Below are 13,528 nucleotides of genomic sequence, written 5' to 3' on the forward strand. Positions count from 1 at the left end.
CCATCACAATAAATTCATGTTACAAAAACACAATCTGTAAGACAGCTGGTTCTATTATTTTATTAGTCTTCCCAACAACCTTACTACACAGGCACTAATACACTGGAGTCCTATTTAATTTGTGAGTATATAAAAAGGGAAAAAAATCATCTAAACAGTGCAGACCACTGCCTCCAGTCACTCTATTAATGAGCTTAGGACCTGGGCGAGGTTGACATGGCAGATGCAACCTCCTGTTCCCTCAGTATATACCAGATCCCCACATGCCCCACTCTCAAAGGAGAAATTCTATTGAGTGTGAGTCTAAAGTTTAAAGGGTAATTCTGAATATAAGCAAGTTTTGCTGTGCTATCTTCAGAATCACATTAAGACAAAACTGATAGTACTTCCATTCTATAAAGAGGTCAAGCGGCTTGTGCAAGATCACAAGTTGTACTCCATTTTCAGTTCAATTTCTTGAATCCATGTGAATCGTAAGCAATAAAGTAAAAACACCAACTTCAACTATTTACCCATTTTTTTCTTTTTTTTTTCTTTTTTTTTTTTTTTTTTTACCAATTTTGATGTATTGCCCAGGTTTTATGATATTGCTCTGAGGCCCACATAAAAATTCCAAAGTTGAACATTCCTCTAAAGAAATACCCTGGTTATCACTTTTGAAAACAAACTTCAAGCCTCTAACAAATAAAAAATGTAATGTTCTACTTAAAAATGAGGGAAGGACACTGTATTCCTCTAAAATGTCAATGTCACAAAAGAAACAAAAAAGGTATAAAAATGGAGGATAGGGGTGCCTGAGTGGCTCAGTCAGTAAGTGTCTGACTCTGGATTTCAGCTCAGGTCACGCTGTTGGTGCAGAGCCTGCTTGGGATTCTCTTTGCCTCTTTTCTAATTTCACCTGGGCGCAGGCTCTGTATCAAAAAAGGTAAATAAACATTTTTTTAAAAAGAGAAGGATAAAGTGACATGACAGCTGAATGTAATATGTGATGCTAGATTAGATTTTGCATTGGAAGAGAAAAAATGCTGTAATTGACATTTTAGGCCAAATCACAAAAATGGAAGGAATACATAGATGGCAGATTAAAGTTATCACATCAATGCAAATTTATAAAGTTGATAACTACACTGTAGTTAAGAAATATCTCTATTCTTAACAAATATGCTAAATAAAAGAGTAAAGAGCCATGATGTAGGTAACTTACCCTGAGATGGTTCAGAAAAAAATTATATGTGCAGAGGGAGCAAATGGTATAAAATATAACAGGTGATTCTAGGTAAAGGATAAATGGATGATTTTTACTATTTTTATTTTTCAACTTCTTACAAATATGAAATTATAGCCAAACAAAAAGTTCAAAACATCTCTAGGTAAAGCCCAATGCTTGCATTCCATGAAAGCATGTGTCTAGAACAATAGTTCTCAAACTGTTTGGTCTCAGAACCCCTCTATATTCTTTAACAAAAAATCTTTTTATGTTTATTTATTTTTGAGACAGAGAGAAACAGAGCATGAGTGGGGGAGGGGCAGAGCGAGAGGGAGACATAGAATCAAAAGCAGGCTCCAGGCTCTGAGCTGTCAGCACAAAGCCCAATGCGGGGCTCAAACCCATGAAGCATGAGATCATGACCTGAGCTCAAGTCAGATGCTTAACCAACTGAGCCACCCAGACGCTCCAGACCCCTCTATATTCTTAACAATTATTGAGGACTTTAAAGACTTTTTATATGGGTTTATATTTACTGATATTTACCACATTAGAAAGTAAAATGGAGAAATTTTAAAAAATATTAATCAATTTTAAATAAAATAAACCCATTACATGCTAACACAAATATTTTTAATAATTTATATTTCCAAAAATGAACAAAAAGTTTTCAAGTGTCATGGTTTTACATTTTTGCAAATCTAACTAATGTCTGGTGTGGCCGAAGACAGGTTTTCCTGATTGCTCCTGCATTGCATTGACGCGTTGTGTCATCACGTGTCCCGTAACCTGTGGGAAACCACTGCACACTGACAGGATGCAAGTGAACAAATGGGTGTCTGATACCCCGGAGCTTCATGAAAACATCTTGCAAGCATAAGAGACTCTTAAAAACTGAGAACAAACTGAGGGTTGATGGGGGGTGGGAGGGAGGGGGTGGGTGGGTGATGGGTATTGAGGAGGGCACCTTTTGGGAGGAGCACTGGGTGTTGTATGGAAACCAATTTGACAATAAATTTCATATGTTGAAAAAAAAAAGTGAAAACATCTTGCAATTTGAAAACAAATGGCCTACACCATTTTACTACTATGATGTAGTATAACTATAATTTAAGATATCTTATGTAGACATTGATATAAAGGGATCACAAGTTTTAACCTCACCTTAACCATAAAGAAACACCCTCCAAAGGTGATAATCAAAGGCCAAATCTCAGTCAGAGGTGGCTACTAAAAATACTTTTACTATCTTTATCTCTCACCAACCAGAGGCCTTAGAATTAGCAACATAAATGTTAGAAATGGGTTTTTATTGGCCATGTTCAGAATTAGTGATATACAGACTGAATAAAAATATTTGGAGATAATCCATACCCTTGCGTTAACAGGACAAATGAATCTGGAGGGTCACCCTTTGGAGTAGAACCTGAGGCTAGGTCCACCAAAAAAGTCCTGAGTCTAGCCACAAGTTTAGAGTATTCTGGTGCCTGATAAACATTTGCGTGACAATTTTCAGGAGCAGGAATCTTTCACATAAAGAGTTCTTGGAGCACTGAAAAAAAACAGAACTGGGACTTCATCAAACTTACAGAACTTCTTATGTGTGGGCATACTTGCTTGCTAATGTCTATGCGTTGGCAAAATGTGACTTTGGGGGTAGCCTGGTAGCAAGATTGTGACAAAGGCAATCTATGGCCTGCACCTAACTCATTGGCAACTCCCCAATATGTACTTTAAAAAAACCCTAATGGCCATTCTTGACTAACCTAGCTTAAATCAGTTTACTAATAGATATCTAAAACACAGTTCCTTGGGCTCCCAATTTCTTGGTACCGGGATCTGAATAAAAAGGCAAGCTCCTGAGGCACCAAACAAGAAAAAAACAAGATTACTATTTCATGCCCCCCTGGGATGTTCTCACTAACAACCCTAGAGAATTAACATTTAACCAGAGATGGGTGAGTCTGTCAGAAAAATGAAGTTGTCAATGAGGATTTCATATATATGTATTTCCAAAGTGGGTACCACATTTCATTCAAAAAGCTTATGCCTTCAGAAAACATGAACGTATTTGTAAAGACAATGAAAAATGACTGGCTAATTTCTATCCGTTAACATCTTTAGAAATTTATGAGGAATTCCAGATTCAGACTTCCTTATGAGGAAGTCTGGATGGAACAAATATATTCCACCCTAACTTTCTCACTGAATGCAACTCAACTAAAAAACCTTGGACAGGAAGCATGGAACAGTTACCTAAGCACTAATAAAAATAAATGGAAGCAGGCAGACTTGGAAGTAACACAAAAGCCCACCGAATTAGTAATGGATTTTGTTTTCCTACCTTATCTCGTGACCTGGAACCAAAAGAAACCCAGAACTGCACTCTGGGTACAGAAAAGAGCTCTGAGGAAAGCCCTCTATTTCTAGTCTAGGGAGCAGGAAAGAGGACTCCTACAGATCACAGTGAATGGGGGAAATCTCATTTTCTGTCTGTTTTTCCCACTCTGTCCTGTTTTAACTCCTAGACAATTCCACAGTGATAGTAGCCTAAGAGCAGTGGTGACCAAGCAAGCATATAAAACTTCAAAGGGGTTGGGGTGCCTGGGTGGTTCAGTCGGTTAGGCGGCTGACTTCGGCTCAAGTCATGATCTCACAGTTCATGAGTTCAAACCCTGACTCAGGCTCTGTGCTGACAGCTCAAAGCCTGGAGCCTGCTTCAGATTCTGTCTCCATCTCTCTGCCCCTCTCCTGCTCATGCTCTGTCTCTCTCTCAAATATAAAAAAAAAATAAAACATAAAAAAATTTTTAAACTTCAAGGGAGGTAAATCTTGCTGACTAGAGGAACTGTGCTCCCAAAGGATAAGAATCCTTGCTGCTTTTATCTTTTTTTTAAGTTGATTTATTTTGAGAGAGAGAGAGCACATGTGGTGGAGGGGCAGAGAGAGAGAGGGAGAGAGAGATTCCCAAGTAGGCTCCACACCAGCAGTGCAGAGCACGATGCAGGACTCAAACCCAACAACCAAGAGACCATGACCTGAGCTGAAACCAAGAGTTGGACACTTAACCGACTGATCCACCCAGACTGAGCCACCCAGGTGCCCCTTTGCTGCTTTTACTCTCTATTCTCTTGCCACTTAGCCTCAGAGACAGACACAATCATAAGAAGTACATGGGAGAGTAAGGAAACTAAAACTCGAGCTTTCTGGCCAGATGACCAAAAAAGGGAGTCCTTAAGGGCCAAAACGTGTTGAGGAAATCTCAAAGAGGGAGCTCCCTCAAGAAAACCGTCCCATAAGGTACGAACTCCAGGGCTTATCCATGCATTATGCATGTGTGGAACTGACTCTAAACAGCAGAAGGTGGTTGCAGGCTGACTGCCTGCTACAATATCATCATCATCATCATCACCAATACCAACAACAGTGAGCATTCTCCACAAGAATTAAGCTACACTCAGGGCCATGTCCGGGATACAATTCAACATTTATCTACATTTAAAGAACCATGAAAGTCTCATAACCCATAAGGGAAAAGACAAAAACAGAAACTCCACAATGATACAGATGTTAGAAACCTGTTACACAAAGACTTTAAAGCAGCTATTACAATCATACTACATTAAGTACAAATGAATGGAAAAACAGAAACTCTCAAGCAAAAACAAGGAAAATTTAAAACCAAAAAATACAATTGCCAAATTAAAAATTCACTAGGTGAGTTCAACAGTACAATGGACATGACAGAGGAAAAAGTCAGTGCACTTAAAGACCAATTAATAGAAATTATCCAATCTGAAAAGCAGAGAGAAAAAAATATTGGGGGGAAAAAAAACTGAACAAAGCCTCAGACTTGTGAGGTAACATCAAAACGTTTGATATTTGTGTTATCAAAGTCTTGGAAAGAGGAAAAGAGTGCTAGACAGAAAATAGCTGAAGAAATATTAGCTGAGAATTTCTTAAAGATGGCAAAAGAAACAGATTCAAAAGATCAGTAAATCCCAAAGAGAATAAACACAAAGAAATTCACACCCAGACACATCACAATAAAACTGCTAAAATTTAAGAGTAAAAATCTTAAAAGCAGTCAGACAAGAGTAACACATTACATATGGGGCAAAACAATTTGAATGACTATGGATTTCTTATCAGAAACCAAACTGACTAGAAGGCAGTGAACATTTTTCAAGTACTAAAAGAAAGTAACTGTCAACACAGAATTCTATAACTAGTGAAAATATCTTTCAAGAACAATAGCAAAGTAAAATTCTCAGGTTAAAAACAAAACAAAACAAAACAAAACAAAACAAAACAAAACAAAACAAAACAAAAAAAACAAAGAGAATTTGTTGCCAGAAGATCTGCTCTAAAAGAAATACTTTAAGCCAGTTCTTCAGGTAGAAGGGAATGATACCAAAGGGAACTTGAGACTTCAGGAATGAACACATGTGAGCAACAGAAATAATGAGAGAAAGTAATGAGAGTATTTTTTCTCTTCTTAAGCTACTATGTGTGATGTTTGAAAGCAAAGGCTTTCAGTGTTTGTAGATGTAATACACATGACAAATACACTATAAAGTAGGAGGTAAAGGGATATTATATGGTGGGATGGTTTCAACATTTCACCTGAAGTGGTAAAATATTAATTCTAGATACACCATGAAAAGCCAAATATGTATATTGTAATCTCTAGAGTAACCACTAAAACTATGCAGAGAGATTGAATCCATATAATTTGTTGGTGTCACTCTGATCCACCGTGTAGATCTGTATTCAGTATCATTTGGATTTGGAAAAGTGTTGATTATATTATTGCTGTATAATAAAATTTTTATTAAAACTGCATCAAATGAAAATTATGGAGATCATCAAAAATCAATAGAAAAATTAAAAATACTAAAAAAATATTCAAATAATCCCAAACACAAGAAAACAGAGGAAGCAAAAACAAATATTAGACAAATCCAAACAATAACTGCATTAAATGTAAATAGTCTAAATATACTGTTTAAAAGATTGTGAGAATGGGTTAAAAAACAAGATCCATCTTTGAATCTCAGTTCTTAATAAGCACTGTGTCCTTGAGCAAGTTACTTATCTGAGACTGTTGTTGATCTGTAAGAGGGATGCAAAAATGCCTACCTCTCAAGGCTGCTGTAAGGATTAACTGACAGTATAACAACATCCATTCTAAAGTGAATTCTAATCCCCAGAATCACATCGAAAGAAAGAGGTTATTATAAAAAAGCAACAGGTTGCTTTTGATGCAAGTGTTAACTAACTTTACTATGACAATCATTGCACAATATATGTGTATCAGATCTTCATACCGTATGTATGCCTCAAACTTACGCAATGTTATATGTTAATCATATCTTAATAAAACCAGGGGGGGAGAAAAAACAAGATCCAACTATTTACCATCTACAAGAAACCTACTTTAAATAGAAGTTAGAAAATAAAAGGATAGAAAATGACATACCACATAAGCACTAACAAAAAAAAACTGAAGTAGCAGTATTCACATTAGACAAAGCAGGCTTTGAAGCAAGGAAATTAACAAGGGTCATTACATAATGATAAAAGACTCAATTCATTGGGAAGACCTAACAATCCTAAAGGTGTCTGCATCCACCTAACAAGAGAGCCTCAAAGTAAATGAAGCAAAAGCTAACAGAACTGAAAGAAGAAATAAACAAATCCACAATTATATATGGAGACTTCAATACTCCTTTCTTGGTAATCAACAGAACAAGGAGACAAAAAAATCAGCCAGAATACAGAACTGAACAACATTATTAGCCAACTGGTGTCGAAATGACACCCGTACCCAAACTAATAGAACAACACTAATAGCCAAATGTCAAACTGACATTTATAGAACACTCCACAGAGGGGTGCCTGGGTGATTAGTGAGTTAAGCATCTGGCTCTTGATTCTGGCTCAGGTAATGATCTCACAGTTCATGAGTTCAAGCCTTGCATCAGGCTCTGCTTTGGCAGTGTGGAGCCTGCTTGGGATTCTCTCTCTCCCTCTCTTTCTGTCCCTCCCCACTCGTGCTCTCCCACAAAATAAACATTTTTTAAGAATTTAAAAATGTAGATCCACACAAAAGCAGGAAAACAGACGTTTTTTCAAGTGTACATGAGAAATTCACTAAAATAGAACATATCAAACCTTAATAAATTTAAAAGAACTAAGGTCATACAAAGTATATTCTCTGACCACAATGGAATTAAAACTAGAAATCATTAACAGAAAGACAACTGCAAAATACCCAAGTACTGTACTTAGAAATTAAAACCCTTCTTTTTTTTTTTTTAAGTTTATTATTTTGAGAGAGAGAGAGGATGTGAGCACATCTGTGAGAACAGGGGAGAAGCAGAGAGGGTGAGAGAGGGACAAAGAGAATCCCAAGTGCTGACAGCACAGAACCCGATGTGGGGCTTGAATCCACAAACTATCAGACCATGACCTGAGCCAAAACCAAGAGTCAGTCACTTAACCAAATGAGACACCCAGGTGCCCCAAAACACTTCTCAATAATTCATGAGCCAAAGATTAAACCTCAAGGGAAATTAGAAAATATTTTGAACTAAAATAAAGTAAGCAATATATCAAAATTTGTGGGGTCCTGCATACAGAGGGAAATTTATAGCATTAAATTCTTACATTAGAAAAGAAGGTCTCAAGTCAACAATCCAAGTTTTCACTTTAAAGAAACTAGAAAAAGAGCCAAGTAAGCCAAAGCAAGCATTAGAAGGACATAAAGAGCAGAAATTATAAAAACTGAAAAACAGTAGTGGAAAAAAATAAACCAAAATCTAGTTCTTTGAAATGATAATAAATATGATAATAATGATAAACCTCTAGCCAAACAGACCAAGGAAAAAGACAAAGGGCACAGATTATCAATATCAGAAATGAAGGAAGAGCTATCACTACAGATCCCACAGATAAATTCACACAAGAAGAAATAATATGAACAATTCTGCAACTATTAAAGAAATGAAAATTTTAGTTAAAAACCTTCTGAAAAAAAAATTCCTAAGATATAGTCTGGAATTATTTTAAATAGGAACCATTTTATTGGATTCACAGAGAAAAACTCATATATAAAGACTCTTCCTAGGGTGCCTGGATGGCTCAATAGGGCAGACAACGCACTCTCGTTCTCGGCTCAGGTCATCTCATGATTTGTGATATAGAGCCCCAAATCAAGCCCCACAAGCATAGGCCTCTGTGCGGAAAACAAGGAGCCTGCTTGGGATTCACTCTCCCCCCCCCCACCCCTCCCCTAAAATAGAACCTATCAAACCTTAATAATTTTTAAAAAACTATATTTAAAAGAGTGCATGCACTTGCTCACTCTTAAAATAAACTTAAAAAAAGGCACTTTTTTTCAATATATACTTGCACTCATTTTGTAGTTTTGTAATTCAAAAGTCTAGTTAACTTGCTATAAAACATACACATCTCCATTGATAGTAATGGAAAATAATACATACTGTGTTGTATTCAACTCAGTTTTTATCAATACTTCTTGATCTCTCATCAATATGGTCAGTATGGCCATTTCTTTCTTTTTTTTTTTTTTAATGTTTCTATTTAATTTTGCAAGAGAGAGACAGAGCGTGAGTTTGGTGAGGGGCAGAGAGAGAGAGAGGGAGACACAGAATCTGAAGCAGGTTCCAGGCCATGAGCTGTCAGCACAAAGCCCGATGTGGGGCTCAAACCCACAAACTGCAAGACCATGACCTGAGCCGAAGTCGGACACTTACCGACTGAGTCACCCAGGTGTCCCAACAGTATGGCCATTTCTAAACCATCTTTGTTACTACTTTGTATTTACATTAAGCAAAGTATTAACAATTCAAGAAGTCAAGAATATCACTTGACTAAGTACTCAAATGACATACTTACTAATGGTTAAATCCTATAAAGTGGGGTACCTCATTTCAAACAATTGAAGTGATCTTTAAAAGCTGTGTAAAAATCAATTACCTACTACTTAGATAATACACTGAAAAGTGCTAAAAGTATTCTATGTGAGACTGAGCCATATAAAATTGCCAATTATCAACTGGGTCAACCTAGAACAGTATAAGCATTCCTTGTTATGTTTCAGTGTTCTCAAGACTGCTAGTCACTTCTGTCAGAATGGTATGTTATTATAATGAATTACCTTGGATGTTGGGGACTGAAATTCACACAACATTTACAAACATCTTCTATAGATTTTTCATAAGAAAGGTTATTTGCAAATCTAGGATATGAATATGTACTAGGAAAGGAGTATTTTATGTATAGAATCTGTTTGTTTTGCTTAACACTTTTTATGAGTATGCTATTTTTAATTCTTAAAAAAACATAAGCCCTGTTATCTGAAACATGGATTCACTATGGTGTAAGGATTAAGATCCATCAAGCCTCAAAATATAAAAACTGAGCACCAAAAACCATAAAATACCTAGGAATAAATCTAACCAAAGAGGTGAAAATCTATACACTGACAACTATAGAAAGCTTACAAAAGAAACTGAAGAAGACACAAAAAAAAATGGAAAAATATTCCATGCTCCTGGACAGGAAGAACAAATATTGTTAAAATGTCAATACTACCCAAAGCAATCTACATGTTCAGTGCAATCCCTATCAAAATAACACCAGCATTCTTCACAGAGCTAGAACAAACAATCCTGAAATTTGTATAGAACCAGAAAAGACCCCGAATAGCCAAAGCAATCTTGAAAAAGAAAACGAAAGCTGGAGGCATCACAATCCCCAACTTCAAGCTGTATTACAAAACTGTAATCATCAAGACAGTATGGTACTGGCACAAAAACAGACATTCAGATTAATGGAACAGAATAGAGAACCCAGAAATGGGCCCACAAACATATGGCCAACTAATCTTTGACAAAGCAGGAAAGAATATCCAATGGAATAAAAACAGTCTCTTCAGCAAGTGGTGCTGGGAAAACCAGACAGCAACATGAAGAAAAATGAATCTGGAGCACTTTTTTACACCATACACAAAAATAAACTCAAAATGGATGAAAGACCTAAACGTAAGACAGGAAGCCATCAAAATCCTCGAGGAGAAAGCAGGCAAAAACCTCTTTGATCTTGGCCACAGCAACTTCTTACTCAACATGTCTCCAGAGGCAAGAGAAACAAAAGCAAAAATGAACTATTGGGACCTCATCAAAATAAAAAGCTGCTGCACAGCGAAGGAAACAATCAGCAAAACTAAAAGGCAACCAACGGAATGGGAGAAAATATTCACAAACAACATATCAGATAAAGGGTTAGTATCCAAAATCCATAAAGAACTTATCAAACTCAACATCCAAAAAACAAGTAATCCAGTGAAGAAATGGGCTAAAGACATGAATAGACATTTCTCCAAAGAAGACATCCAGATGGCCAACTGACACATGAAAAAATGCTCAACTCTGGAAAACAGTATGGAGGTTCCTCAAAAAATTAAAAATACAACTACCCTATGACCAAGCAACTGCACTACTAGATATTTATCCAAGGGATACAGGTATCTGTTTTGAAGGGACACATGCACCCCAATGTTTATAGCAGCACTATCCACAATAGCCAAAGTATGGAAAGAGCCCAAATGTCCATCGATGGATGAACGGATAAAGAAGATATGGTATACATATATGCATATATATATATATGTATGTATATGTACATATATATGGATGGAACTAGAGGGTATTATGCTAAGCAAAATTAGTCAGAGAAAGACAAATATCGTATGACTTCACTCATATGAGGACTTTAAGATACAAAACAGATAAGCATAAGGGAAGGGAAGCAAAAATAATATAAAAACAGGGAGGGGGATGAAACATGAGACTCTTAAATATGGAGAACAAACAGAGGGTTGCTGGAGGTGTTGTGGGGGGCGGGGTCTAAATGGATAAGGAGCATTAAGGATATCTACTCCCAAAATCATTGTTGCACTATATGCTAACTAACTTGGATATAAATTTTAAAAAATGATAAACATGGTTAAAAACAATTTTTTAAAAAGAGATATTTTCACATTGTTCCAAAGGTAAGTCAATAATATTTATGCCACATCCTAAAAAGAGTTTCCTTTTCTTTTGGGTGCTATAAATGTAAATTTGGAAGTACTTTATGTTTATTTCAAAGAGAAAGCAAGTTTTATAATGCATAAAAGATAAAGTAAGTTACATATTGCATTTGTGGAAATGTAATGATAAATGTGACAAGCACTATTTGCTCAATCTGATTTTATGCAACACAGGTAAAAAAAAAAAAAAAAAACAATGCAAATATTTAGGGAATTTTGACACCCATCCATGAGCTTCAACTAAAAATTACCGTCTTTTCCATTTACAACCACCACAAAGAGTGAATGAACTGCTCAACCTAATTATATCAATCTCTTCCCAGTGATGTTTCTGTGTCAAAGAATGATTGTGGTTATTTTAGGTGATGTTTTTAAACAATAATATTTTGTTAAGATATCATTTTCATACAGCATATTTAATCCTTTCTTAGTGTAAAGTTTTGTGAATATTGACAAATGCATACAGTTCTGTAACTATAACAATCAAAATAAAGGAAAATCCATCAACCCCCCCCCAAAAAAAATATATATATTAAAAACTGAGAATGCAACAAGATTTCTAAGATCATAACATTCCTTTGCTCAAAACCCTTCAATATCTTATCTCAGAGTCAAAGTCCTCACTATGGTCTGCAGCCATTTCCTGCTACTCTCATCGCTCCTCTACTCCACCAGGGGTTTCCAGCAGTTCCTCAAACATGCAAACACACTCCCTCCTCAGGGCCTTTGTACTAACTTCGGTTGCCAGGAATGCTCCTCAACGGTATCCACAATGGCTCCCCTCCTCATCTCCTCCAGATGCCTGCTTAACTGTCATCTCAGAAAAGGCTTTTTCTGACCAACATATTAAAACAGTACCCCTACTATAAGCCACTGTATTTTTTCCCCCTTGTTTATGGTCTTCCCCCAAACAGAATACAAACTACAAGGAAGAGAGTCCTTTGTTTTATTCCTTGCTGTCCTCAGTCTTGAACAGTTGCAGGATCTCAGTAAGAATCTGCTGAACAAGACGCTGCACAAAGACTTTCCAACTAAAACTTCTGTCACAGATAAGGGGTGGGGGGGGGGAAGGCTAACAGTTCGGAATCCTGAAGGCTCTGCTACGTAGCAACTACTCTTCAGAAGAAAACATTTTATTCTCAATAAAATGTACTCACGAACGGCTGCTTTCCCTAAAGGCGAAGCATTAATGCTACGTGCATTCGTGCTGCAAGCCTGTTGGTACAGACTGCTTTGGTTTATCGCACAAGACTTTCACAAAGTAATTTTCCCACGAACCAAGAAATTCTGGCTAAAGATACTTAAGGAAAAATATTAGTGGGGGTTAATCTACTCATGATATATACAAGGCGTAGGAAAGACAATATACGAGTCCAAACCTCAGAGAGAAAAATACCAGAAACAGGAATTGGGAGTGTTTGCCCCTAGAGACACTGAGAGAGAAAAAGTCCGAGGATTGTACCCCCTTTATCTTGGCGCCAGGCATGGTACGAACACTCAGTTCGGGGGTGCAGGGCGTAGTGTCCCCGCAAGGGGTCTGGGAGGGCGAGGCCCGGACTCCGAGTAGAATGGGAGTGGTGGATCCGGGCTATAGATTTTCCGTAGAAAATCTCCTTTCCATGGATTTTTCGCTCAGGAGAAAAGGGAGTGCTGACTGCGTCTACCCGCTCCCAAAATGGCTTGGGGGAGGGTTGATGAGGGCAGACCCCTCTCCTTCCCCAGGGATGGTCCAGGCCCCAGCAGGAGCCCAGTCTCCGGCTCACCCGGCTCCCGGTTGATCTCGATGTCGAAGTGGCACTGCGGCCGGTCCTGCGCCCCCATCGCGACCGAGGCGGCGGCAAGAGCTAGGAGAAAGAGGGAGGAAAGCGGTCAGGGCGGGAGCTAGGGCGGAGGCTGGGGCGGAGCCCGCGCCACGGTCGCCTCGCGCCGGCCTGCCTCGACACCACGGGAGGCTGAGACGGGGTCCCCTCCAGCGCCGGGCCTCCCGACTCCCAAGTACCGCGCACACACATGCGGGCGAGCTCTTCACCTGGTTAGCCTCCAGCCTGAGCAGCTCCCCGTAAGCAGAGGAGAAAGCAATGCCACCGCGGCGGTCGGAGCCCAACGCCACTAACCGACCACCACCCCCTCCCTGGGGCCCGGCCTCCCAGTGCCACGCTAAACCCCGCGAGAGTCGGGACAAATACCGCGAGAGCACTGTC

At 38.2% G+C, this 13,528-nt stretch overlaps 1 protein-coding gene across 6 annotated transcripts in view; it reads right to left on the reverse strand.

Moving 5' to 3' along the window:
- Positions 1-13,494, reverse strand: part of NKTR (natural killer cell triggering receptor) — a 62,274-nt gene extending 48,780 nt beyond the window's left edge. For 3 of the 6 annotated variants that reach the window (XM_045436987.1, XM_045436985.1, XM_045436984.1), the window contains exons 1-2: positions 13,357-13,492; positions 13,091-13,171 (exon numbers count right to left, since the gene is read on the reverse strand). In XM_045436987.1, the coding sequence (XP_045292943.1) occupies positions 13,091-13,148 (58 nt within the window). In that variant the 5' untranslated portion in view covers positions 13,149-13,171; positions 13,357-13,492. Of the gene's footprint in view, positions 1-13,090; positions 13,172-13,356 lie in introns of all 6 variants that reach the window. The other 3 variants (XM_045436990.1, XM_045436991.1, XM_045436992.1) reach the window with 3 other exon arrangements.
- Between the last annotated feature and the right edge of the window lie 34 nt (positions 13,495-13,528).

Source organism: Leopardus geoffroyi, chromosome C2 (assembly GCF_018350155.1).
Source record: "Leopardus geoffroyi isolate Oge1 chromosome C2, O.geoffroyi_Oge1_pat1.0, whole genome shotgun sequence".
Taxonomy (NCBI): Eukaryota; Metazoa; Chordata; class Mammalia; order Carnivora; family Felidae; genus Leopardus; species Leopardus geoffroyi.